The 27946-nt window shown below is 35.6% G+C and overlaps 3 protein-coding genes across 4 annotated transcripts; 2 read left to right on the forward strand and 1 right to left on the reverse strand.

Annotated features, from left to right (window-relative positions):
• The first annotated feature begins 403 nt into the window (after positions 1-403).
• On the forward strand, positions 404-3392 carry LOC132557846 (uncharacterized). Its single transcript, XM_060222372.1, has 3 exons — positions 404-507; positions 2539-2593; positions 2997-3392. The coding sequence occupies exons 1-3, from the start codon at positions 404-406 to the stop codon at positions 3390-3392; spliced, it is 555 nt and encodes a 184-aa protein (XP_060078355.1).
• A 3767-nt stretch (positions 3393-7159) lies between these two features.
• Positions 7160-10422, reverse strand: LOC132557872 (acanthoscurrin-2-like). The gene is made up of 3 exons (XM_060222399.1): positions 10362-10422; positions 8415-9086; positions 7160-7170 (listed from the first exon to the last, which is right to left on the reverse strand). Exons 1-3 carry the CDS (start codon positions 10420-10422, stop codon positions 7160-7162), a joined length of 744 nt encoding a protein of 247 aa, XP_060078382.1.
• Positions 10423-12507: 2085 nt separating this feature from the next.
• LOC132557850 (uncharacterized) lies at positions 12508-27314 on the forward strand. Of its 2 annotated transcripts, none has more exons than XM_060222377.1 (7): positions 12508-12575; positions 13566-13798; positions 14105-14156; positions 15288-15455; positions 19972-20088; positions 20449-20523; positions 21630-27314. In XM_060222377.1, the coding sequence occupies exons 2-7, from the start codon at positions 13571-13573 to the stop codon at positions 25472-25474; spliced, it is 4485 nt and encodes a 1494-aa protein (XP_060078360.1). In that variant the 5' UTR covers positions 12508-12575; positions 13566-13570; the 3' UTR covers positions 25475-27314. The 2 variants fall into 2 exon arrangements, with proteins under 2 accessions (XP_060078360.1, XP_060078361.1); XM_060222378.1 differs by having other exon boundaries at positions 12543-12575; positions 13590-13798.
• The last annotated feature ends 632 nt before the right edge of the window (positions 27315-27946 follow it).

The following is a 27946-nucleotide window of genomic DNA, read 5'->3' on the forward strand; positions in this document are numbered from 1 at the left end:
TGTAAACTTTTCTTGTTTTAGTGTTTTATTTATGTTTTATTGATTATCTTTTCATGATGGTCCACTGTTGACACATCGCTCTGTGTTAGCAATGACGAGAGACGGATAATAGGATGTGTCTGTTTCCCTTAGCAACGTTAGTAAATTGATCCTTGGTTACCGTTCGACAAGTGTGCATCATCTGTGATTTTTCGAAGATTACACATAAGCTTACTACTATAGTTTTCATTTACGTATATAGAAACATTTATCAAAAAAAACTAATACATATAAGCTATAACGGGTAGAAATCGTACAATTAACCGTCCACCTATAACGGGCACCTGCTGTTTTTAACGTTGTAAGCGACACAAACAGGGGTGGCAACTGGACTAAGAGAAATAATTATATACACCGGAAAGAAATGGGAGATACTTTGTTTTTCAACGGCCATCAGGCTAAAGCCCCCTACCATGTCAACTATCCACCCACCGTTCCAAGGTACCCAAGCTCACAAGAAATGTTCAGGTCAGTAAAAAATGTTTAATCGTGTGACGATGTTCTTTCTAAATACCAAATACATACATGTAAACTGTGTATATATCATTAGATATGCATATCTGTAACGGATAAGAATACGTTATGCCTATGTATGATATGTGCTACACGCGCACATAATTGGATTCAGAATACTTTCGTTAAGAATAGATCGATTCACTTAGAGCGATACAGGTGAGCATACACAGTGACGTCCGCGAATACGTGCGAGACATCAGCATTGTTTTATTAATGAACTTACTTGAGATACAAATAATCATCTTGTCTTCCTTGAAATGCTTCATCCCGATTATGGAAATGGAAAATGGCATCTGGTAGACATTTACATGTTATGTAATCAATATCAAATCCATTGAAAAATAATAAGATTTAAAACAACTCAGGTTGTACACACTCAGTGTTGAATCTATTTGCAAGCTTTATTACTTATTCTCAGCAAGCTTTGTCTGTCCAGCTTGTAAATCACACAGTAAGGCAAGCTTTGTCGTAATGTGGAATGGAATTATGATACTTAGCAGAAGTTTCATGTGAAATTCCACTGAGGATTTTGTGGGCGTTACATTAATACTGGATGCTGACGTCATGTAGTGAAATATGTATATATCCTTAGTACATCACAATGTTTTCTTCTTTTAATGTTTGGAAAGATTTCTTATCGAGTGGTTGAACATATGGTTGTAGTGAAGTTTTAAAGAATAGTGTGTTATCTAAAGCACGTCAGATCAAGTTTTTCCTACCCGTAGCAAGAATCCATAATATTAACTTTAAATGTAGCATGAAGTATTTTGACCTATCATATGTATAGGTTATACCGGTCATTCTGGTGGAATATGAAGTTAAATCACCTATAATAATGTAAACAGGTACATGAAATTGTTTTCAAAAAAAAAAATTGTTTTCTGGTAATATCCCTACATGGGCGCCAAATGCCATTATGTCAGAGGTCATTATTAATTTCAATGACTCCGCTGGGAATCGAACCTGGGACCCCTGGCTTACTAAGCTGATTGCGACTAGTACTTAACCAGGGTTACAATAATGTGTCACATAATGTTATTGCCTACTTTCTATGCACCGGTGGCTGGCTTCCACACCCTTCCTCTGGATTCCGGTTTGTCTCGTGCATCGGACGTCACTCTTAAATTTCTGGGAAACTCGTCCATCATAAATCTCCCATTTGCTTAGTCAAACTTCCCTCCAACGATACAAATATTCCAGCTATCCCCTCCCCTTTAGTTCTAGTCAAGTTTTCATTTATTCATCGAGACATGTCGATCCGGTACATACTAAATAAAACATCTAATTTATTCAAGAAAATATTGAATTCAATACAAAAAAATCTTGTTTGTTTATGAGATTTCTTATTTCTTGATAAACATATTTGTTAGTTAATGAGATGTACTAAATGATACACGAGTAAATGCCACGTCTAATTTGTAAAAAAATATATACTATTTCCGTAAATGGATTTCTTTGTCAAATAAATCAGATAAATTTGCTTAAGGAGATGACCAATATTGCTTCAGGAATAAACGACAACTTGGCATGTCATACATGACTCCATTCCTTGCCATCCTAGAATTTAAAGTTATTTTGCCGACTCCCACGTTTTAGAGAAGTGTTGATGCTAAGGTTACGAAAATAAAAACGCGTTCTTATATTTATTACCTTATTTGGAATGTTCCTTCTATAGCTGAACTATATATATGTTTATCTCTTGCACGTGTCAGTGATCTTAGGTAAGAGTTTCACGTATGCGTAAAGTCTTCATGTTACAAGTAAGATTCTTCCGATTTAATTCTACTGTGTCGATGATGATTATATTGATTTTATTGAAAGGTCACGTATCTGATGATAAATGACCTTTCCCCTAAGGATGTAAACTATTGATAGTACACTTTATTTACTATTAGCTCAGTCTAACCTATCTTATTTCTAGAGATACATAATACCTTGTACTTGTAATGCCTTCAGTCCTAACGTGTGATACGTCTTTTGTAGGAGGGAGAGTCCAGACAAATACACTACACTGAAGAGGGAGAGAGTTTCTTACCAGGTATGGTGTATCTTATGTCTTTACAGGTTGTATGTCATGTGTGGACCGGAAACTCGGAACTTCTCAAGTTGAAAGTGTCAAATAGTTGTGATAACGTGAACGTCGATGTGATAAATATATCACAGCAATATATATATTGTTTCGTGACAATACTTACGTGGCTTTATATTGAGATTACATGCATGTTATAGAGATACTTTACTACCTTGTGAAGCGATAGTTTACGTTAAGAATTTTTGGCCGACATGTTGGATCTTTTAAAGAATTTATCTGTTACTGCTAATTAATATATATTTTTTTAAATATTGATAATGAAGGTTAAGTGAATATACAAGTCCCATAACTTTGTGGATGTGTTACGTAAATTGTGATATTAATTATTCATAAACCGTTGTTTCCCCAGCATTGGACCGACAAATGGTACGACAACGGGTACCCAACACTCCAGCGTCGGGAGCTGCCCAAACGCTCAGATAGACACGAGCCCTGTAGCCAGCCATGGCAGTACAATGTTGGTACCTCTGCTATCAGTCGGTGGTCTAAGGATGGCAAAGACTGGCCAGTATCTCCTAAATACCTCACCCAGGGCAGACCTCCAACTGAGGCCACGCGAGCACGTGGTATCAACCGTCTCTCACTTCCCCGTGAAGAAAATCTGTACCCGTTCTCAAACTTCATGACGTCACAATACAGAAAGCCAGTTTATTCCGTATTTGGACATCTACAGAGAGACAAGGTTTATGGCGTTACTCATCAACACAACAGACACGGAAACATGCCCTTTGAGGATTACTACTAAATATAGATTACTATGATGTTTAAAACTTGTATATTATATAAAACTTCAATGAATTTAGGATAATTTCAATTGAATATAAAAGTTGAGTTTTTAAAACGATGTTAAGAAAGCTCCAACTCCAGCAAAAAGTGCTGAATGAGTGTACTTTAAGGGAAAATACAGAGTTAGCAATGCTATGAAACCCCGATGCTGCCAAATGGCCTTTAAACTGATGGCTAATGTCGTTGATATGATGTAGGTAACACATTATTTTTTTTCTGGCTGTTGTAAAATTTGGCATCAAAACACACTGGGTCATTTAATTAGGCAGTGAGTGATATACAATAACTTTATGATTAGCCTTGTCTCCAACTTTATACTGAAGTGTATATCAAGTGTGATTCTCACAATATTTCAAATATTTAAGTTTGATATTGTTGTAGTCGTCATAGTACGATTTTATAACAATTAAAACTATGTGTAAACATACTGTAATATAAGTACATGTATTGTTGGAAGCGGTTTCGGGATATTTTAATGTTTTTGGAATACGGGCGCGTGCGGAGGGTACTTAATATACAAAGTACAATTAATGTTTTGTCGTGTAATTTTTGTTCATATAATATTTTCAACACTTTTCAAACTTCGGGGATTATTTTATCTTTTATTGAAAAAAAAACCTACCCCGACATAGATACATCTGTGGGAAATGTGACCTGTTCTAGAAAAGTTAGTATGTATCAGGTTGAACTTGTGGCTAAGGCAGTCTTACACTCACCGTTTGATTACCTACTAGATGTAGCATCAGAAATAATGTTATTATAAAAATTGTCCTGTTAATGACATGTATAAAACTGACCGTCTGGACATTCGGTTTATCGGCATCTGGTATTAATCAATTCATTTAAAAGTTGACTTAGTGTTTTCACTAGCATTAAATAGGTATGTACTGCTGGGCCAAGGTCCAAACTCCTAGTTGTGTATTTTTGTAGTGTTTTACAGCGTCGTACGAGATTGTGGTGTGAGATATAATTTTGTTAATATTATTAATCATTTCTGATTCCATAGTTTTCTTTTCTATCAAATTATATTTCTACGTAATTTTAATTCTTTTTTTTATCTCGTTCACTAGTCTGAACTATTTTGTTCACAATACCTTTGTTAATTATATTTGAAATTTTATGCACTTCTTTACACTTCACTCGGTGTTAATATATAATCATTTAATCAGGGTTTTAATTTTATTTCTCATTAACACATTGTTCTTTGTTGTTAAATTTTGATTCTTTGTGTCAATTGTTTCTGAGACTGGGGTAATAAGAGGACTTGTTCGGACTTAAGGGTATGGCTGGTTATGTCCGTCGAAAACAGCCATAATAGAAGGAAGAGACTCTGTTTACAATGTTTTGTTTGATATCAATTAAAATATGCCTTAATTGATGTGCTAACATTCATAACTTAAATTCTAAGTACATCATTAATATTTACACTGATCTTCATTATTGCTAACAACGTATTTAACATCTGTTTGTTGTTTACACTAATATTCATATCTAAATTGCAGGCTAAATAGTTGAAATACTGTGAATGTAAAAATAGATTCAACGACTTCATATTAAAAAATGAAAAAAATGTATATAATCTAGTTTTGAATTACCCAGTATCCTATGGCCATAAGTTTCACTAATTTCGTTTTACATGTTGCTAAATCTCCTTTTCAGTCAATAATGAAGTGGTTCATTGACACCAGTTCGACAGATTTGGTGCCGCAAAGAGATCATTAAGGGTTTTTTTTCAGCCTATTCTTACACGAGTCAGTGCCGGTTGTCATGTAATATAGACACTAGTATAAGTTTCAGAAGTAGGGAAACTATGTTATAGTCACGTGTTATGATAATATGAAATATAATAAATATTTCTATAATAAATTCATCTCTGTGTTGTTTATATAACATAAGTACAGCATGGATACATATTCAGAAAATATTTGGACATATGTGGATTTAAAAAAAAAAAAAAAAAAAAGTGCATTCATTTTCCTCTCGACTCTACAAGCTATTAGAAGAGAATCAAGGACGTTACTTTTCGTTTGGCGCTGACGTCAACGTTTAACTTCGTTTTGTAGAAAGTTTAGTTACCAAACTTATTAAATTTGGCGTATATTTACATCATATTAGATGAATTTGAAATCCTTACATATATGTTTAATATTTTGATGTCATATACATGTATATAAAATATAAATCTAATATCGACGGTATGGTCCGATATTGGTACTGAATCCTAACGAACAAATGTTCGATGGATGCATATTACTGGAATAAGATATATGATCATTGAATTAATAACGACAGTACGGACATGTGAATTATAAAATTTTTGAGGCAACCTGCCCCGTTGTCAAGACACAAATATTACATAAATGACATAACATACTTAGAACATAACACAAATTCAAAGATATATACTATGATCGAGAAAGGTAGTGTAAGTTTTGGTGCCCCATACACACATATATATATTCATTATTGTAGAAGTTGGATTTTAAGATTTAGAGAAAATGAAAAACTCATGTTGACGTCTAAAACCAAGGTGAAGTACACCGAGAATAAAAGTTTGAGAATAATTTGAATATTTTGAATATTTTTGGACAATATTTTAATGGAGTTTGTGGAAGATTTCACTTACTCGTGAGAACTAAGTATTCCAACTCATGTCCAATGTTTTTCATCATTATTCCATACAAAGCCGAATTTATCAAATGGCTTATGAGAACGGTCAAGAAAGTCATAGCCAATTGCTACAATTACATTAAAGTCACGTTTAGATATATCAATAATATACCTTAAGTTAAAATCAGCCTTTTACTTCGATCTTTATTTATTCTTTTCACCAAGCGTGATGATATCAAAATTTCATTTCCCCCCGTTTTGTAGATGGTAACAACATTGCTTCTCCAACTTATGGTGTTAAAATATCACAGTTGACTTGACATTTTAGTTTTTTGCTTCCAACACGTGTCACGATATGCAAGACAGACGTCTACAACTTACATAAAAAGAAACAACACCGGGTTTCGAAAGATGCAAGTTGATGAAGATATGACAATACATGACAATACTTGACATTGCAGTTACTTGGCTGGTATCGTTCTCCGGAACATCTTGTCTCCTTATGCAGGTTGATGAAAAATATGGAGAAGTCTTATGGACGTCTTGGTGATCTCGATGAGAAATATTCAGTTTCTTTGTACGATGAGAAGCTGGACGTGTTTGATGCTCTTAAGTTTGCGCGTTAGTTTCGTTGTTATATGCCTTGTTCTCATTTGAGAACCCGGTATTATTTACTTGGGTTGACGAAAATTTACATGGTGGGTGTCGTTGATGAAGCAGAAGACGCTTACTCTTCCGGGACATATTGTCTTATTCTCTCTTTGAATTTTTTCAGAAGTGTCCGTGTAAATCTTTCTTTTGTTCGTATTTTGCCCGAGTTTTATTGATTTTGAGTTTGGGTTACGATCATGTTGACATGTTGGTATTTTCTCGATGTTTCTTTCAGCTTTCTTTGTCATTCCTTTGACACATATGTATTGTCTTGCTTTTTTTTAAATCTTTGTCAGTTTGTTCGTCTTCTTCGGTCACATTCTCATTGTTAACAGATAAACTCAAAATTTGTTTATTTTCATTAAAAAAATGGTTTATTGTAATGAATTATATAAAAATTAAATACTTGCACTGTTGCCGTAACATTGCGGTTGTATCCTGTATTTATATGACGTCATCAACACCTTAATAACTACCTGCAATTAAAGATTACAATCTAATTACAATTCCATATTAAACCGACAAACACATAAGTTTATTTGTCTACAGCAGAGAAAACCAGCATAAAATCTCCAAATGTCCACTCTGTTCATAATATATTGCGTTGTCTTTCATTTTCTTTGCTGATCAGTATATAAGCACTTTCGTTTTAAATTGTAGATGATCATTTGGTTAAGCAAATTAATACATTTTAGAAGGATATTTTGAAGAAACAAAAATACGATTAACTCTCTCTCCTACCCCCATCCCCCACCCTCCTACCCCCATCCCCTACCCTCTCTCTCTCTCTCTGTCTCTCTCTCTCTCTCTCTCTCTCTCTCTCTCTCTCTCTCTCTCTCTCTCTCTCTCTCTCTCTCTCTCTCTCTCTCTCTCTCTCTCTCTCTCTCTCTCTCTCTCTCTCTCTCTCTCTCTCTCTCTCTCTCTCTCTCTCTCTCTCTCTCTCTCTCTCTCTCTCTCTCTGTCTGTCTGTCTGTCTGTCTGTCTCTCTCTCTCTCTCTCTCTCTCTCTCTCTCTCTCTCTCTCTCTCTCTCTCTCTCTCTCTCTCTCTCTCTCTCTCTCTCTCTCTCTCTCTCTCTCTCTCTCTCTCTCTCTCTCTCTCTCTCTCTCTCTCTCTCTCTCTCTCTCTCTCTCTCTCTCTCTCTCTCTCTCTCTCTCTCTCTCTCTCTCTCTCTCTCTCTCTCTCTCTCTCTCTCTCTCTCTGTCTCTCTGTCTCTCTCTCTCTCTCCCTCTCTCTCTCTCTCTCTCTCTCTCTCTCTCTCTCTCTCTCTCTCTCTCTCTCTCTCTCTCTCTCTCTCTCTCCCTCTCTCTCCTCTCTCTCTCTCTCTCTCTCTCTCTCTCTCTCTCTCTCTCTCTCTCTCTACAATTAAATAATTCTAATAATACTCTATTTGTTACCAGACTAGAAATAGAAAATATAATTTAATTTGATTCTGATATTGTGGTCTTCTAGTAGTTTAACTATACAATAAGTGTCTAGATGACGCAATCAAATCAAGATGTGTACCATGCCGGTAGTTCGGCCAGTTTAGCTGTGATTATTTGATAAAATTTTGTGAAATGGTATCACCTTATAACGTAATATTTGATCGTTGCAACGTAACCTTTAGATTCATTTAGCTGTGCATTTGAAAGCCGATTACATCTTGAGGATGATAAATTCTAATGGCTGCGCATTGGTGAGTAGCTAAATCACAAAATTATTTTTAAATGTTTCACTTACCTTTTCCTTTGCTTCCTCCTATTCCGCTTCTCATTCCACCTCCTATCACACGAATTCCGCCGATGCCACCGAATCCACTGCCCATTCCTCCGTAATTGCCTCCCCATCCACTTCCCATTCCACCGTAATTGCCTCTCCACATACCGCCCATTCCGCCGTAATTGCCTCCCCATCCTCTGCCCATTCCACCGTAATTGCCTCCCCATCCACTTCCCATTCCGCCGAAGTTGCCTCTCCACATACCGCCCATTCCACCGTTATTGCCTCCCCATCCACCATATCCGCTTCCCATGCCGCCGTATCCACCATATCCACCGCCCATGCCGCCGTATCCACCATATCCACCGCCCATGCCGCCGTATCCACCATATCCACCGCCCATGCCGCCGTATCCACCATATCTGCCCATTCCGCCGTAATTGCCTCCCCATCCACCATATCTGCCCATTCCGCCGTAATTGCCTCCCCATCCACCATATCTACCCATTCCGCCGTAATTGCCTCCCCATCCACCATATCTACCCATTCCGCCGTAATTGCCTCCCCATCCACCATATCTACCCATTCCGCCGTAATTGCCTCCCCATCCACCATATCCACTGCCTATTCCATCCATATCATATCCTCTCGGTCCGTAATCATCCCAGCCTCCATGGCCTCCTCCCTTGCCGCCTTTAACAAAATAAAAGGACGTGATAACAGAATTGTTTTCACAATCTTTAATCAATTTCAAAATCGATGAAACAAAGAAAATCGTTCAGGATAGTTTACATCATCGTGTACACGTAGACAATATGGGGAAAATATATTAGTACAAATTATATCTACTGTAAAGACAAGACAATGTAAATTCAGATCTATCTAAGTAATGTAACGTTTCCAAAAAGCGAACAGGGTAAATAGCAAAGTAAGTGCTAGGCATATTAATGCGCGTCAGAAATATGTAACTTGATATTGTACATCACAATGGCGATCCGGTATTAAATACTAGTCTCTCTCGATGGTTTTTTTAAAATAATGGTATCGTAGACGCTTGTATTGTCATTGTTAATTCTTGATCAATATTGTCGTAGATATTCGCATTGTCACATGTTAGTTTTAGTTAATGATGTCGTTAATTCCAGTAAAGAATAATTCCAGTACCAGTATTTAAATTTCGTTGATAATTGCCTGGTGTGGAGTTGATAATACTTTTTTTCTATGTTAATGTTAAAGAAAATTTGAATAATACAACCGGTAATAATCAACGTATCTATATGTAAAAAAGCAATATTATCTGAATTTGTGGAATTCTACATTTAACATATTCCTTATACAATATTTTTGTGTGGCTGAAATGCTAAATTACCACCAACGATACGATCACTGAAACTGTATTTTTGTTGTCGTTTACGGTGATATTTCATGCTGTGTGTGACAAATATATTAAGAACAATGAACAGAGGTTTTTTTTAGTACAAAACAAAATATGGAATAAAATCGCGAAAATAAGTTTGACGATTTTCTAGAATTTTTTCGCGAATAAGTTAGTTGTCTGAAGCAACATTTGCAGTTATGTTTTTTTCACGTTACTAGTCATATGCCATTCATATAGATATGAAAACGCTTGAGATTTTAATTTATATGTCCTAAAATATCCGTGTTAAAGCGCCTATACAACGAAATCAATGATGTGGTTATTTACTTTTAAGTAATTCAGTTCGACCCCGATTCCCATGTAAATATCATTTACGAAAGATTTTCAGCTACTACAGAGAAAAATGGCTCTGAGATTTCTTTTCTTTAAATGATCCCAGCTACAGTGTTTAAATGAAAAGATAGATATGTTTTACTAACAGGACTCAGTTTTAAAGTGAGATATATTTTCACTTAAGCCTATGCTATATGTAAAGCCTGCCATTTATATCTATTAACATATCTCCTATGATGATGCAAGATATAGCATACCAGCGTTTACAATAGCGACCAGGAGAATTGTGGCAACTGATGCATGTAGAAAGGCATTCATCTGAAACAAAAAAAACCTGTTAAATGATGGAATTATGTAAGATAATCGTATCACAGCCCGGATCGGGATGATTGACAACCTGAACATTTTTCATGGTTCACAATATACAACGAGTGAGTTTTCTCTAGCTCTACAATTGAAGGGACTGAAAAAATCACTTCGACTCAACCGAAATTTCGACTCAATGAAATTCGAATCATCCGAACTAAAATTACAAAGATATAGAAGACAAAAAAATCGGGGCTTGAAAATCATTTCGACTTAAACGGAATTTCGACTCAAGCGATTTCGAGACAACGGGTTTCAACTGTACCCGTATTCTGATTTTTTTTATACCCGTATAAACATAAACTTATCTATGTTTATCACTGTTACACGTCATTTAAAAGTATACACATACTACAACCAGATGATAATAACATACCGATATATATATCTATTGTCTATGGTTTCTTTTTATCCAAGACAAAAATCCTTTTGAATACGTTTTATTTATCTAATGGTTATATGAAAATGGTAAAAAAAATTGAACAGAAATTGATTTTCTCAAAGATGTTAATTGTACGTTAAAGAAACTAAAATCACCCCTTACTTACCTTGGTTCCAGGTGACAGGAGAACACTGGACAACCTGATCTTGGCCGGAGTGGTGATCGGGAAGACCAGACTGGACATTTTATACAGGAGCGCGGAGTTTTGACATCTTTTTTTTGAGTTTGTCAAAGGTGAGGAACATACCTATGATCAAAGCGGCATTGTTTACATACTAAGAAAGAAAGAAACACCGAGTTCAACATCGACTTAACACAGAATGACCCTGTAATATCGTGTTTATTGTCAAATCACTGCTACAAAGACAACAACAATCAGGTCTTGTTTTTGTTTGATTTTTAACATTAATAAATGAATATGATGTTAACAGGCCACCGGATGTGACACATTGATAGCTGACCCCAGTGTCAAAGAGAAATGATAAACTGAATGATATTTTTTGATAAATAATATAGTGATAATATAATAATTCAAACTGAAAACATGCTTGTTCTTAGAATTAAATACACTCTCAGCTAATACAGCGTAAAATATCAAATTATTGGTAAAGTTGATCTTTTAAGTATAGAATGAGATATAGTAGAATCAAACAGTGATATAAATTATATCATACAGCTGCTTCGTCATTCGAAGATGGTCGGGACCAAAACGTTTTATTCGACTGTACAAGGTAACATTGTGATCTCTACATAAGCTGAATGGAAAGGTAGATTTAGAAGCAATTACATTTTACTATAAACGACTAAATATTGAGTGTTATTTTCTGTGTCTGTGTTGTATATCACTCTTACTTTCAATATCACATTTCACAAATATGACTTTATATAACATGCTTTTGGCTCTGAAATGTAAACTGATTATCTTCTTTCAAGAAGCTTGTAAAGGAAAAAAGGCAAGGTTATAAGCTGAACAACAAGTATTCTTTTAGTTCAAATTATTGGGGAGTTTGTTGCTTGGTATGTACTCTGTATAGACTTAGAATAAAGATGTGAGGTTTTTTGTTGTTAAAGTTTAAAGTGGTGGGGAGGGGGGGCGGTTTAATTAATCTTATTTGCACGTGTTTTGGGTTTTTTTTGTAGAAAACGTTCCTCTCGAAATTTTGTTCTTCTTAATACGGCAGAATTTCGAGAGGAACGCTCTCTAAAAAAAAAAAAAAAAACATGCAAACAAGATTAACTGACCTTTGGTAAAATAGAAATAAAGGAATTAACCGAATCACTTGTTTATGATAACGTGATAGATTACAACGCTCAAACCAACACACAATACCCAGTGTATCCTTTGCACGTATAACATCAACTATCTCAAAGTTTGTAAATATTTTGTTTACTGTTTTAAACATCTGTTACCTTGTTATTAAGGAAGTAAACGACACCATGGTGGTTGTAAGTAGAGATAGAGTTACTATTAAACCCCCTTTCCGCCTTTTTTTTGTATTACTGTAGACGGATGTACATTTGAAATCGAAAGTGAAAGTACCGGGAATTCCCGTAATTCAGAACAGCCTGGATATTTTCATCAGGGTACGTTACGCCATTTTGAATACGGACGGCCACTAAACATGTTAAGTTTTATAAGAAGAGGAACTGAGAGATAGAAAGGGTAAGTTAAATCTGGAACCGTAAATGCTATCATTATTAGATAAGCACCATTTTTCTCGAAATCAAGGCAGATACGTATACTTTAATATAATAGATAGGGTCCAAAGGTTAGGGTTAGCCACTTATAACTTAAATTGACAACCGCTGTTGGCCAAACGATTAAATAACACTCCTTCTTTGTGTAATCTAGACCATACTATCACGTCGGATAAGATTAAGACTCTTCAAGCATTGCAAAAAAGTGTTGACCTTTTCATAGCAGGCTTCGATTTAGTTTGTCATAGACGATGAAGTAATTTGGCCTGAATAAGTGTAATAACATTATGTTTGTTGTCTTTATGCATCCATGACGACGTGATGTTTTTATCCAAGAGATAAGAAATAGTTTGTAAACTCTTCTAAGTGTATGCTTTATAAACACGTTAATATATTTGAACCGCAGTTTTGTCTTTGACTTTGAGTTTCAAATTTTATAATATTATTACTCAGTTTATGAAAAAAGCTCCTAATATGTGTGTGGAAACTTGTAGAAACCATGCTATACCTAGAACCCAAAGGTAGTGCTAATTGCATGATAGTGTAGAAGAGAAAGGGATGACGAAACTCACTTAATAATATTATGTTCCGTTTAATCAAAATTGAGAATATCTAATATTAAGACGTATATTTACTGCCGCCCCTCTATACAAGTTAACTAAATTATCTGCTAGTAAAAATGTAAAACCTTGAGAAACTTATGAAAATAATTGAGTATGCCTCGTCGAAAATGAATATCAATTCCGAATGTTTGTTATCACATTGTTGTATCGTACACTGTTATTGTGTCAACAATTACTTTTATCAGTGTTGTTGATAATATATATACATTTGATTCAGTATGTGTCTTCCGCCATCTTGTAAACATGGATGTTATTATGTATATATTTTTTGTTGTATATTCTATATGCTATGCTACACTTGGAATAAACTGAGCTTGAACCCTGTTTTAAAGCGACGATGGGTGTCGATTTGGCAGTGTACCGTGCACGGGTAGGCTTATTTGTGCCTCGACCAGTGAATGGTATATTAACAAACATTGGATACCTGTACAAAGCTATCGCCAGTGTCCGGGGAGCCTTGACATGTAACAAGATGAACAGAGATGGGGCTGTTCCATTTATTGAACTACTGTTGATGGCACAAGGAATTGAACCTAACCCAGGACCACAAAAGAGAAATCAACAAGTATGTTATTTTTAATCTTCTGTCACTTCTAGTTTATGTTTAAGAATTTTTTTTAAAACCAATCATCTGAATGTGTGATTGCCGAGGTCGGTGTAACTTTGATAAACTTGTGGGAATGCTCGTAAGAAAAACCATGTTGCATTACACAAGCCTTAACATCAAATAAAATGACATCGTAGTAACTTTGTCTACTGTTCTCAAACTCAAGTATTATATCAGTCATATGGTTTTGTTTTGATCTTTTTTTTCATTGTCGGATACAATGATCGTCACAAGTTCTTATATGTGTGTTACATATACTTACAGTCGTCTACAGATGAACAGAGTGAAGACACAGGTGATACTAACATCAGGATGGGTAAATATGTTACATTTACAGTTATATTAGTTACAATTTCATAACATACGATATATCACTCTATATTTCATTAATTATGAAATTACAAAAATTTTATATCACCATCTCATTAGCAGCCAGAGGTGGGGGAGGGGAGGTAGGGGGTATGTCCCCTGGTACAAATACTAACGACATGGGAATATAGGAGATAATGTAAACAAATCGAGGTTTCCTCTAAATGAATATCAAAAACGACAAATATCGCACTACTTTTATCAGATAGAGGCATAATTCATAGGAAGCAATGACTTACTTCGTGTAATTTGCCCTTATTCTGTTGGCATTCACATCGCTCATGAATGCCAACTGAAATAGTATCAATGGTTAAATATCATTGATGAAATCGAATCGTTATAAAAGTATATAATTAACGGACAATGTTTCTAAAGGCAATAAAAATCAACTTTTAAGACTTCTGAAAGGGTAAAACAAATCTATAAAAAAATATCATACTAGCAAAATGGAGGAAAACAAATTATTCTCAGAGCTGAATACACGGCCTGGAAATGACTACAGATGACAACCAGGAAACAATCGTTAACAATTCAGTAACATTGTATATAGAATTGCTATTCACTCGTCTTTTGTACAATCCTCTATCGGAATAAAACTTAATATCTATCAATATGACATTATTTTTATTATTGGATTTTGACAAAGGTCATTATTCATGAATTGCCTTTCACAAAAATGTCATTGTTCGTGAATTGCCTTTTACACAAAGGTCCAAAGAAGGCCACGAATTTGTCAATTCATTTACAGAGACAAGCCTTTTATTTTTTGCCATCAGTTTTTCGATAATCAACTGACAAATTTAGCACAACATCATATTAATATTGTCTTTTTCAATGTTTTTTGGTTTTAAATATTATAAAAGTCGTATTATCGTGAAGGCTCATTGGCTCTACTTTTCTCTAGTACAGTAGCTGCATAGTAAAAATTAAAACTGTGTTTGTTTAAAAGACCACTTTCTATCGTATTTATAATTTATCTTGAGTATTGGCATTTACAAGTGAAGACAAATGTAATTTAAAGACTGAAAGTTTTTTTTTCTGAAAACTTCATTTCAATTTTCACATTTATAATTATCAGGCTTTAACGTAAATCCAGAAAGTGTTGAGGGGATACGGCAGTTAATGGAGTCTCTACAGCCGATAGGCAATCCTAGTGACCAAGACAGTCCAAATAGTGAGGGTGCAGTTGCAGTAGCCATACCTGGCCAGTCTGGAGCTGTTGCCATGCCAACTAATGTGACTCCAGGTGATGCATCTAAAATACATAATTTATGTGATGGTATTCAATGTTAATCAATAATATTGATAAATAATTTTTCGTATTTATTGTCCGAGTCAGTATTTTTAAAAGTAAAAGATAATGCCGAATTTCAGACAAAAAATTAACTATGAAGGGTTCTGATTAGCCTCCATTCTGATTAACTGTTATGTATGAAATCGATTATGTCAGTATTGAATTTAATTATAGACGCGTCTTATAGAATTTAACTGGAACTACATCTAATCTACAATACCTTTTCAGAGTACATTTTTTTTCTACCCAAATATCGTTTTACGTTTCATATCCATTGTATATGTGTATAAGTACTATGTAGTTACTCTACCAGACATTCAGTAAGGCATTCTATTACTGATATTTGCTTTTATCTATTTCAATAGGACAATTCTATTTATGAATTAAAACATATATTATATGTCTGTCATTAATATGCCTCTAAGCGGGGAAAACAGTTTTATGATTCAGTTCCAAAGTGTATTACAGGGCATTGGTTAATGTGATCTTGGTTCCGTTTTTATAGATAGTATCCATATATATATATTTATATCGTAATATCATAGACATGATCGTTCAAATACACAACACCAAAGTAGTAAACAATAAAATAGGAGAAATTATATTCCCTGCTTGACTAATTGAAAAATAACACCCACCACCTTATCCCGGGCTTTTTATTTCTAGAATATAAAAAATGATAATGAAATTGAACATTTCACTTTTGTTCAGATAGATAAGAAAAGGTAAGGGGTCACCTGCCCGACCACATGGGTTTTCCACAGGTATTCCTGTTTCCTCCCACAATAAGACCCCTTGTGCGCTATATATATCAGATAGATATGTCTGATTCTAATTTCAAACAAAGGGATAAGCAAGTATAAGTATCTATCTGAGCTGTTTTACGAAAAAAAAATCTTGGGGCAAGTAGCCAGTTCCTAGTCTTCCACATATCCTTTGAAACTAATAATATAATTGAATTCCTAGTCAATGAGCATGTGAACTACATACGTACATGGAGTGTAATGAAATTTTGTTTCATTGTACTACTCAACCAACTTCATTGAAATGGTATTTTAACTGGAATGGACTGTAGAATGTATATGATCAAAGGGAAACAACTCATTTAATCTTTGGAACCAAGAGCTCATGTTTAAACACCGTATGTAGAAGACACTTTCTCACAATATTTATCACGTCCATTACATGTCCAAACTATAATAAAAAGTCCTCTTCCCCAGATAGGGGTAGGCATTTAGAAGAAATATCTAACAAAATTTTCCAAAAACCTAACTTGTATTGAAAATATCATTATTCACCTAAACCAATCAGAATCATTTATACATATCCATTTGGGTTAAGAAACGTCCAAGAGTGAAAATATCACTGAGAGATTTTCCAGGTTGATCTTTATATGAAAAAAGCTCATAATATCAGTACTGATTAAAATTCAGGAGAAACTCAAAATGAGACAGTTAAACAGAACAGTCAGGGCAATTGAGAGTATGTGAGTACTTAAACAGAACAGTCAGGGCTATTGAGAGTGTGCGAGTACTGAAACAGAACAGTCAGGGCAATTGAGAGTGTGCGAGTACTTAAACAGAACAGGCAGGGCAATTGAGAGTGTGCGAGTACTTAAACAGAACAGGCAGGGCAATTGAGAGTGTGCGAGTACTGAAACAGAACAGTCAGGGCTATTGAGAGTATGTGAGTACTTAAACAGAACAGGCAGGGCAATTGAGAGTATGTGAGTACTTAAACAGAATAGTCAGGGCTATTGAGAGTATGTGAGTACTTAAACAGAACAGTCAGGGCAATTGAGAGTATGTGAGTACTTAAACAGAATAGGCAGGGCAATTGAGAGTATGTGAGTACTTAAACAGAATAGTCAGGGCTATTGAGAGTATGTGAGTACTTAAACAGAACAGTCAGGGCAATTGAGAGTATGTGAGTACTTAAACAGAACAGGCAGGGCAATTGAGAGTATGTGAGTCCTTAAACAGAACAGGCAGGGCTATTGAGAGTATGTGAGTCCTTAAACAGAACAGGCAGGGCAATTGAGAGTATGTGAGTACTTAAACAGAACAGGCAGGGCAATTGAGAGTATGTGAGTAGTTAAACAGAACAGGCAGGGCAATTGAGAGTATGTGAGTACTTAAACAGAACAGTCAGGGCTATTGAGAGTATGTGAGTACTTAAACAGAACAGTCAGGGCTATTGAGAGTATAGAGTATGTGAGTACTGAAACAGAACAGTCAGGGCTATTGAGAGTATGTGAGTACTTAAACAGAACAGTCAGGGCAATTGAGAGTATGTTAGTACTTAAACAGAACAGTCAGGGCTATTGAGAGTATGCGAGTACTTAAACAGAACAGTCAGGGCAATTGAGAGTATGTGAGTACTTAAACAGAACAGTCAGGGCTATTGAGAGTATGTGAGTACTTAAACAGAACAGTCAGGGCTATTGAGAGTATGTGAGTACTTAAACAGAACAGTCAGGGCTATTGAGAGTATGTGAGTACTTAAACAGAACAGGCAGGGCAATTGAGAGTATGTGAGTACTTAAACAGAATAGGCAGGGCTATTGAGAGTATGTGAGTACTTAAACAGAATAGGCAGGGCTATTGAGAGTATGTGAGTACTTAAACAGAATAGGCAGGGCTATTGAGAGTATGTGAGTACTTAAACAGAACAGGCAGGGCAATTGAGAGTATGTGAGTACTTAAACAGAACAGTCAGGGCTATTGAGAGTATGTGAGTACTTAAACAGAACAGGCAGGGCAATTGAGAGTATGTGAGTACTTAAACAGAACAGTCAGGGCTATTGAGAGTATGTGAGTACTTAAACAGAACAGTCAGGGCTATTGAGAGTATGTGAGTACTTAAACAGAACAGTCAGGGCTATTGAGAGTATGTGAGTACTTAAACAGAACAGTCAGGGCTATTGAGAGTATGTGAGTACTTAAACAGAACAGTCAGGGCTATTGAGAGTATGTGAGTACTTAAACAGAACAGTCAGGGCTATTGAGAGTATGTTAGTACTTAAACAGAACAGTCAAGGATATTGAGAGTGTGCGAGTACTTAAACAGAACAGTCAGGGCTATTGAGAGTATGTGAGTACTTAAACAGAACAGTCAGGGCTATTGAGAGTATGTGAGTACTTAAACAGAACAGTCAGGGCTATTGAGAGTATGTGAGTACTTAAACAGAACAGTCAGGGCTATTGAGAGTATGTGAGTACTTAAACAGAACAGTCAGGGCTATTGAGAGTATGTGAGTACTTAAACAGAACAGTCAGGGCTATTGAGAGTATGTTAGTACTTAAACAGAACAGTCAAGGATATTGAGAGTGTGCGAGTACTTAAACAGAACAGTCAGGGCTATTGAGAGTATGTGAGTACTTAAACAGAACAGTCAGGGCTATTGAGAGTATGTGAGTACTTAAACAGAACAGTCAGGGCTATTGAGAGTATGTGAGTACTTAAACAGAACAGTCAGGGCTATTGAGAGTATGTGAGTACTTAAACAGAACAGTCAGGGCTATTGAGAGTATGTGAGTACTTAAACAGAACAGTCAGGGCTATTGAGAGTATGTGAGTACTTAAACAGAACAGTCAGGGCTATTGAGAGTATGTTAGTACTTAAACAGAACAGTCAAGGATATTGAGAGTGTGCGAGTACTTAAACAGAACAGTCAGGGCTATTGAGAGTATGTGAGTACTTAAACAGAACAGTCAGGGCAATTGAGAGTATGTGAGTACTTAAACAGAACAGTCAGGACTATTGAGAGTATGTGAGTACTTAAACAGAACAGTCAAGGATATTGAGAGTGTGCGAGTACTTAAACAGAACAGGCAGGGCAATTGAGAGTGTGCGAGTACTTAAACAGAACAGGCAGGGCAATTGAGAGTATGTGAGTACTTAAACAGAACAGGCAGGGCTATTGAGAGTATAAAGTATGTGAGTACTGAAACAGAACAGTCAGGGCAATTGAGAGTGTGCGAGTACTTAAACAGAATAGTCAGGGCAATTGAGAGTGTGTGATTACTTAAACAGAACAGGCAGAGCAATCGAGAGTATGTGAGTACTTAAACAGAACAGTCAGGGCAATTGAGAGTATAGAGTATGTGAGTACTTAAACAGAACAGATAGACTATGATAGCGCTGATTGCAGTTTCTGCTGTTTGTGTAGGAATCATTGTTGTATTTGAATGTTATAATGTGTGGGTGTATATATATATATATATATATAGATGTAACTCAAAGATGCTTTGTGTATCGATGAAATATTTGAAAAGAATAAAATCAACATGACAAATCTTTTCCGTTAACAATTTCAGGCCTAACGGTCATCTTCAGGCGATACGATAGCGGAATACGTTTGTCGCGCTGATTTTATTCTTTTCAAACATTTCATCGATACATGATATTACGATAACAGGATACACAAATAAGCAAATCTTGATTATTTCCTATGTAATGTTTCAGTGGCTGTCTTCCAATATGTTGACAATCGAAACTATAAAGAAGAAATTAATGTTGAAAATATGAAAGTGAAACGCGCTGAGAATGTAAATACTGGAGAACAGACTGTAATCCATGCCGGTGTGTAGATACTCATATCATATTGTAATATATATATAGTTATATTATTATAATAATATTATTACAGCGAACCTGTTACAGCTGTCCAATGTTAAATGTATTCAATAATGCTTCATAATAACACTTTTACAGCCTAGATCTTTGAATATCAATTAATGCATAATACCTAGAAATTAGTGTTATATGTACCATTATACATTAATGGAGTAATAATATATAAGTATGAATATACTATCACTAAAATTACTACAAGCGGTTCGTCTTTCACTTACAATAAAAGTTTAACTGATGAATTGGTGGTGCTTACAGAAAAATATTAAATTTTTACATGTCGTAACTAAGATTTTGATGTTTTTTCAGGACCAGCAAATGGAAGTGAAGTTCATTCCACTCCGAAATTGAAAAAGAAAAGTCCCAAAAGAATTTTGCTTGAAGGTAATATCAACAAATGAAACAAAATGTATCGTGTATCATGATGGTAGTTATGTCGTATATATAACACCATATCACAAGCGTGTATCATGATGGTAGTTATGTCGTATATATAACACCATATCACAAGCGTGTATCATGATGGTAGTTATGTCGTATATATAACACCATATCACAAGCGTGTATCATGATGGTAGTTATGTCGTATATATAACACCATATCACAAGCGTGTATCATGATGGTAGTTATGTCGTATATATAACACCATATCACAAGCGTGTATCATGATGGTAGTTATGTCGTATATATAACACCATATCACAAGCGTGTATCATGATGGTAGTTATGTCGTATATATAACACCATATCACAAGCGTGTATCATGATGGTAGTTATGTCGTATATATAACACCATATCACAAGCGTGTATCATGATGGTAGTTATGTCGTATATATAACACCATATCACAAGCGTGTATCATGATGGTAGTTATGTCGTATATATAACACCATATCACAAGCGTGTATCATGATGGTAGTTATGTCGTATATATAAACCCATATCACAAGCGTGTATCATGATGGTAGTTATGTCGTATATATAACACCATATCACAAGTGTGTATCATGTTGGTAGTTATGTCGTATATATAACACCATATCACAAGTGTGTATCATGATGGTAGTTATGTCGTATATAAAACACCATATCACAAGCGTGTATCATGATGGTAGTTATGTCGTATATATAACACCATATCACAAGCGTGTATCATGATGGTAGTTATGTCGTATATATAACACCATATCACAAGCGTGTATCATGATGGTAGTTATGTCGTATATATAACCCCATATCACAAGCGTGTATCATGATGGTAGTTATGTCGTATATATAACACCATATCACAAGCGTGTATCATGGTAGTTATATAAATAATCCAGGGGTTACATGCCTTTTTCCTTTTATTAATTGTAAGGAGTTAAATGTTCTACATCATGTTATTGTTCAACATCTCAATAACAAAAACTCTCAATTCCTAGTGCATATATTCAACTCTGGTATCAATTTTCTGTGTTAGTAAATAAGAGGTTTGTTTTCCTCCAGATAATGCCGAAACAATGTTAAAACGACACATCGAAGAAACAGCCAATATACTGGTCACGAGGACAGCAGCGGAAAAAGCAGTTGTCGAACGTATAAAGGATTACCATATGGTTGTCATATCTGGAGTAACGGGAGAAGGGAAGACAACTCTGGGTAGAGAAATATGTAAGAAGTTAAGAGACGGCAACCTTGACGAATCTATCAATTGTAAAACACCCGTACTTATCACAGTTCCACAGGACTGGAGTGACGTCGTCAATGACAAAGATGATATCGTAGTATTTGTAGATGACATATTTGGGAAAACCAACTACCAGACAGGGCTTTTGAATGGATGGTCACCATTTTTTGATAGAATATTACAATGTTTACACAAGGGTAATGTTTGTTTGGTAATGACTTCTCGCACGCATATACTTAAAGATGCCAGGCGAGAATCAGGTGTATTGAGCGAAATGATAAGTGACCATATTCTCTCTGAAAAGAAAACCGTAGATTTGACTGTCGACCACAAATTAACATATAACGAACGTTTAGATATCTACAATAAGCATTCTAATCAACGACAGGCTGGCGGGCACGTTATGTCTACCATGCTCCTTACATATCATGAAATTCGTCGCTTTCCGTCAAATATTTCTATAGGTTTTGCTCAAATTTGTAATCTCTTCTTTACCAATGACACATTTTTTGAGAAAGGGGAAAAGTTTTTCAGAAATCCTCTCCGAATGCTCACGGAGGAGATAGAGAGAATGAGACTCACTGAACCTCACAAGTACTTTGCGCTAGTATATTGTTTCCTTAATGACCAAACCCTAGATAGCAGAAAGCTAAATCGTCTAAAAATGGAAAAAGATGATTATGAGAATTTGAAGGTATTAGCAGAGGTTTGTGGCGTCATACATACTGGAAATGTATTGGCAATGCTCAAAGACGGACTGAATGCACTAGATAGAACATATCTAACCAGACAAAATACAGTGTTCACTTTTGGTCACCAATCAATTGCAGACAGCGTTAGTCTTGTCTTCGGAAAAGAAAACCCAGAATTGATTTTGGAAAAGTGTAGCAACCGTGTGATATTGGAACAGCTTGATGTTTCGGGAGCTGAAAAACCTGATATGTGTACATTGCACGTGCCTCCCGATAGCTTCCATCATCTTGTAAAACGAATGTGCAAGATGATTTTGGAAGACAATGATTACAATCGAATAACATTAAAATCATTCCCAAGGTTCCGTAATCAAAAGTTTGCGGATTGTCTTTTTGAGTACATCACCACCACACACGACGTCGCAAAAGGCTTCCTCAGGGCTAATTCTACTTTATTAGACTCTTGTGAAAACAATGTCTTCTTTCTGCGATCATATTTTAAGTTCAAAGTTGATGAGCTCACTGTCAAAGAGAACGGTATTTTAGCCTTCACAAGAGCGTTACAAAGAACTCTGATGTCATCTCTGGAACATAAAAACACAGAATCAATGTCGATTCTGCTGAGCAATGGAGCATTTTGCACTACAAAATGTCTTCAATTAGCAATTAGTTCAAACGATGTCAATTTGGTAGAGTTTGTGTTGTCAAAGAATACCTGGACAAAGTCTGAAGTCAATGAGACTATCAGCGACAACACTCCAGGTGACTTGTGTGATACTCTTGAGAGGACGGCAAGTATGTGCAAAGTACAATTGTTATGGAGTCAATATAAACAACAAAAAACATACATGATAGAGAAAATAAAAAATCTCTCCAATTGGAGTCCTAAAGACATGGCAAAATCTGCAGAGAAAATGGACTTTGACTCATTACATGCTATATTTCAGACTTGTGAATTGCAGGAGCATTACTATCATCTGTTTGAAATAATATTGAACTCAAAACATAAGAGATTAAGTGACGCTATTGCAGTTAAAAGGATATTGGGACACATGGACGGGGGAATAGTGAAACGTGCTTTACAAAGTTGTAATTTGGACATATTTCGTTTTTTACTTTTCTCGTCAAATGTAGATACAGCGCAACTAAACTCGATGGTGTCCGAAGCCATACATCTTAACAAAACAGACCATCTAGAAGTTCTAATCAAAGCAGGTGGGCAACCGTCTCATGATGCCTTTGTGAGAAAGGCAGGAACGAATTTCGTGGGAGTTGAGGATGTTGTTGGAACGATAATGGAAACGGTGTCTTGGACACAAACACAGCTTAATGATGCACTAGACGAAGCCATTAAGTCAGGTTCATATGCGTCCATAAAAATCCTTTTTGAAGGTGGAGCACGGTTTATGGCAGATGCATTGGTAAATGTATCCAAACGACAGTATGATCCACTGATAATAAGTGAAGAAGAAATGACTTTTGAAGAAGAGCTCCAACTCCTTATTGAAATGTTAAATGGAAATAAAAAAGAAGAAGAAGAAAATGTTCCTGTTACAGTTTCATTTGTTTTCTCGAAACATAAATGGGTACCAAGACAGATTACTGAAGCACTTAATGTTGCAGTGGAATGGGGACCACTTGGAACAGTGAAGTTTCTGGAGAACAATGGAGGAACTTTCCAAAGCGGTGCACTGTTAGCTGCAGTAAGAAGGACACGTGATACACTCAAAACTGTTAAGTTTGTGAGAAAGTCAGAGAAATGGTCAGTAGACCAACTAAGCGATGCCTTACACGAGTCTTTAGTCCTTTGTAGGTCTGATGTTGCTCTGTACTTATTTACTATGGGAGGACAGTTCAATGATTCGAGTTTATTGAATGTTCTTGGATGGCATGTTGAACATCATGTTCAGATAAGGCTCTTGAAGATCATTCTTCTATCTCGTACATGGTCACCTGATTTGCTTGCTGAAGCCATTCAATTTGCATGTGAAACAAATGGCCCTTCAATCTACGCAATTTTGGGTGTTCCGGAAATATCAGGAATACTTGACAAAGATATTCTATTAAACCTACCAGAGGTTCAAGAGTTAAAGAAAACAAAAATACAGTTTTTGAAATGTGAAGGTATGACAGATGAGCTTACAATAGTCTTGAATAAGGAAATAAAAGAAGGTTGCATAGATATCGTTGAACACCTCACTCGCGAGATGAATATTCCATGCGACAATGACAGCTTATCAAATGCTATGGATAACACTCGGAACTACCAGAGCTACAACAGACTGAAAATGGTCAGCCTAGTGCAGGAATCAAGAGACTGGTCGGATGACTTGCTGATGAAGGCGTTGGACAAAGCTGTGAAACTTGGGTATACTGATGTGATATTCTACTTACATGATCACGGAGCCATGTTCAGTGACCAAAGTCTAGAGTACGCCATTGTTGATAAAAATATGGCGTATGATACGTACGGTTTAGTGATTTATATGATGAAGTCCCGTCAGTACAATAAACAGCAGATGGACAATGCCTTACAGAAGTCTTTAGAAGTTGGACATTTTCAGCTCGTATCCATGTTTCATGAAAGAGGAGCAGAATTTACAGGCAAAAGCCTACAGAACGCTATTCATAAAATGTGGAAAACAACCGAAAGGCTTCCAGCAGTACAGTTTGTATTGAGGGCAAGGGAGTGGGATGCAATTGAGAAGAACGACGCCCTGTTGAGCGCTGTAAGATTAGGTGATGTAAGAGTTATTGGTTGTCTTCTCAGATGTGGAGGAGAAGTTTCCAACCGATGTTTGTCAGAAATTCTACATAAGAAATGTAAACCATCTCACCGCCTGTCTATCATCAGACTCCTTCTCTCTGGTTCCACTTCTCTGTCACAGGAACTACTTAGAAATGCGTTGGAAAAGGCTAGAAAACTGTCGGAACCTAAAGTCGAAGAATACATCCAACAGCTTGTGTGTTAGAAAATCTTTATAGACAGTCTGTTAAAAACACGTGGAATTTGATGTCGTGTCATAAAGTTTATGTTATATAAATGTATCATGAACGATATAAATACATACAATGGAGGAAGGCAGGCAACTATTTATCATCTGCAAGATGGGACGACAAGACAGTATACATTGTAAGACGGGGAAAAGTGCATTACATAGATCATTATTATATTTGTATATATGGCATATATTATGAATATCGATTGACATGATATCAGTTAAATTTCCTAACGAAAACATCATAGAAAGCTGTATCATTAGAATGTTTAATCCTGCAAGACTCGACAAAGTTGTTGACAGCACTGCTTCTTTCGCTGACATGTATGACAAAATTGCACATGATGACTAATTTACTGTCACTTGGTTGTAAGTAAATTAGCTGAACATAATGATATCCTGTACTGAATAATGTTATCCTGTCACTTGACTATACTGAAAATTGTGATACCCAATCAGTAGAATGTATATGCATTAAAAATGTCATTTTAGTGCCACTAGTGTGCACTCAATAACATGCTATGTCATCACCAGAATGCATTAGATAATGTGCTTAAGTTTCTAGACTGTAATGTGATATCCAGTTACTATACTTCAGTTTGTTTTATTATACAATACGTGGTTAGAAATCGGACGATAATGACGCTGTAAAGGTAAATATATATCATATCGTATATATCACATAATCAGCTTATTATGCAGTAAATTCACTCCAGTATTATTGTGTATAAGTCACTAATGTTGTATACCCTGGAACGGTTTTCATTGGCTGCGCCAGTCAGAAATCGGTGGTGTCATAATATGGACAATGGTAATACATCATGAATTGGAAAAGCCACAGCAAAAAGTTGCCTCCGCTTGAATTTGTCATCCACACTTTTACTTTGAACATTTCAAAATATACGCTTTCATTGTTACGTGATAAAACATATCTCAGATTTGTTTTCATTTCATATGAGATTGTATAGAACTCATCTTGTATATATCATATTTATAAGATCTCAAGTAAGTTTTCATTTTAAACGAGGTTTGAAAGTTATTATTTTTCCTCGCAAAGGCTTGCACAAATAAAGACTTTTAAGACTTGCATAAAACAAAATCTAAGACTCCTTTCATCAAATCTCATTTGAAATGAAATCTCATTAGCGATCTTAAGAATATGATATCAAAATATACACTAACTACACGGTGAGTGGTGAAGGTATCCTGGTGTTCCTATAATTGGCATCTTCGATACGCCAGGGGTTCCGATCACTTTCGCTCTCTGCACCCCTTGAACCATCCTCGATATCCCTGGGGTTACGATCACTTTCGCTCTCTGCACCCCCTTGAACCGTCCTCGATACTCCAGGGGTTCCGATCACTTTCGCTCTGTGCACATCTTGAACATGTTATGTCAACATTGAAGGTTCCATGCGCTAAACCTTGTGGACAAGACAAAAGACTAGTGTGATCCTTTGATGTTCATCAAACGAATTTCGAGATCACATTACAGTTCATCGTATTGACTTTGAAGATGGGTGTTGCGACTTTGAAATCATCAAAACGAGTATATCAGCATGTGATTGGTCGTTTTTTTTTCTCCTGGTACCAATCAAATAACATGTACCTTTATTTTTGTCATAACATGTTTCACGGGTGCAGAGAACGAAAGTTATCGAAGCCCCAGGAGTATCGAAAATGTATTATTTGGGTACGACAAAATTAGTTTATCTCACACTTACTGCGTGACATTGGGCCTTACCTTTGTATCATATTTGTTAAATCATGTTAACATGTTTTTGTAGATTTTTCACAATCTTTACGAATAATTTTTTTTTCGGGAAAGAAAATAATATACATTTAAATCTGTTGTTCATGTTTGTTTGACTTAATGTTTTTTATTGTAATACATAAATCGATTTATTCTAAATCGTTTAGTATGACTGAACGAGTATTCATTGCATTGCTTTTACTTGAACACCTCGAAACACGGGATGAACCATTTTGAGCTCCATTTATGTAATATTCTATGATATGGTTTGTCCTGTACAATACCATGGACGATAGAACTTCCCTGTAAAGAACTGTTCTCATGTGATTTTTTATCTGTAAAACTATATAAAGTAAATTTGCATTGAAAGTTGTGATTCTGTCTATTTAATTTTTGTACAATCTTTTAATACAAATGATCTAGGTAAGGATGGTTTCAACTTTTTTCTGTATTGCCAGCTTGATGTGTTTTTGTAATGAAGTGTTATTTGCTTTCCATTAAACACAACAATGCTGTTACTGATCTTATTTTTATGTCTGTCTTGTAAATTTTTTTATTTATTTTGCTTTTTATTTCATATGAGGCATCATTGAAAGTAATGCACGCATTTCTATGAATAAAGATGTGTGTAGGTGATTATTACTGAATTTTTCGTTTCATATCTCGTTAACTTTTCTTAATTATGTATGTTT

The sequence above is a fragment of the Ylistrum balloti genome, unplaced genomic scaffold (assembly GCF_031769215.1).
Source record: "Ylistrum balloti isolate Yb309-2 unplaced genomic scaffold, AGI_CSIRO_Ybal_v1 Utg370734, whole genome shotgun sequence".
Classification (NCBI taxonomy): domain Eukaryota; kingdom Metazoa; phylum Mollusca; class Bivalvia; order Pectinida; family Pectinidae; genus Ylistrum; species Ylistrum balloti.

Bases quoted from the DNA above. Each gene is read 5' to 3' on its own strand.
- LOC132557846 (XM_060222372.1), top strand. From the start codon at position 404: ATGGGAGATACTTTGTTTTTCAACGGCCATCAGGCTAAAGCCCCCTAC. The intron at 508-2,538 runs GTCAGTAAAAAA...CGTCTTTTGTAG, and splicing joins AGCTCACAAGAAATGTTCAG to GAGGGAGAGTCCAGACAAAT. The intron at 2,594-2,996 runs GTATGGTGTATC...TTGTTTCCCCAG, and splicing joins GGGAGAGAGTTTCTTACCAG to CATTGGACCGACAAATGGTA.
- LOC132557872 (XM_060222399.1), bottom strand. From the start codon at position 10,422: ATGAATGCCTTTCTACATGCATCAGTTGCCACAATTCTCCTGGTCGCT. The intron at 9,087-10,361 runs GTATGCTATATC...ATTTTGTTAAAG, and splicing joins GGTCGCTATTGTAAACGCTG to GCGGCAAGGGAGGAGGCCAT.
- LOC132557850 (XM_060222377.1), top strand. From the start codon at position 13,571: ATGGGTGTCGATTTGGCAGTGTACCGTGCACGGGTAGGCTTATTTGTG. The intron at 15,456-19,971 runs GTGATGCATCTA...GTAATGTTTCAG, and splicing joins GCCAACTAATGTGACTCCAG to TGGCTGTCTTCCAATATGTT. The intron at 20,524-21,629 runs GTAATATCAACA...GTTTTCCTCCAG, and splicing joins CAAAAGAATTTTGCTTGAAG to ATAATGCCGAAACAATGTTA.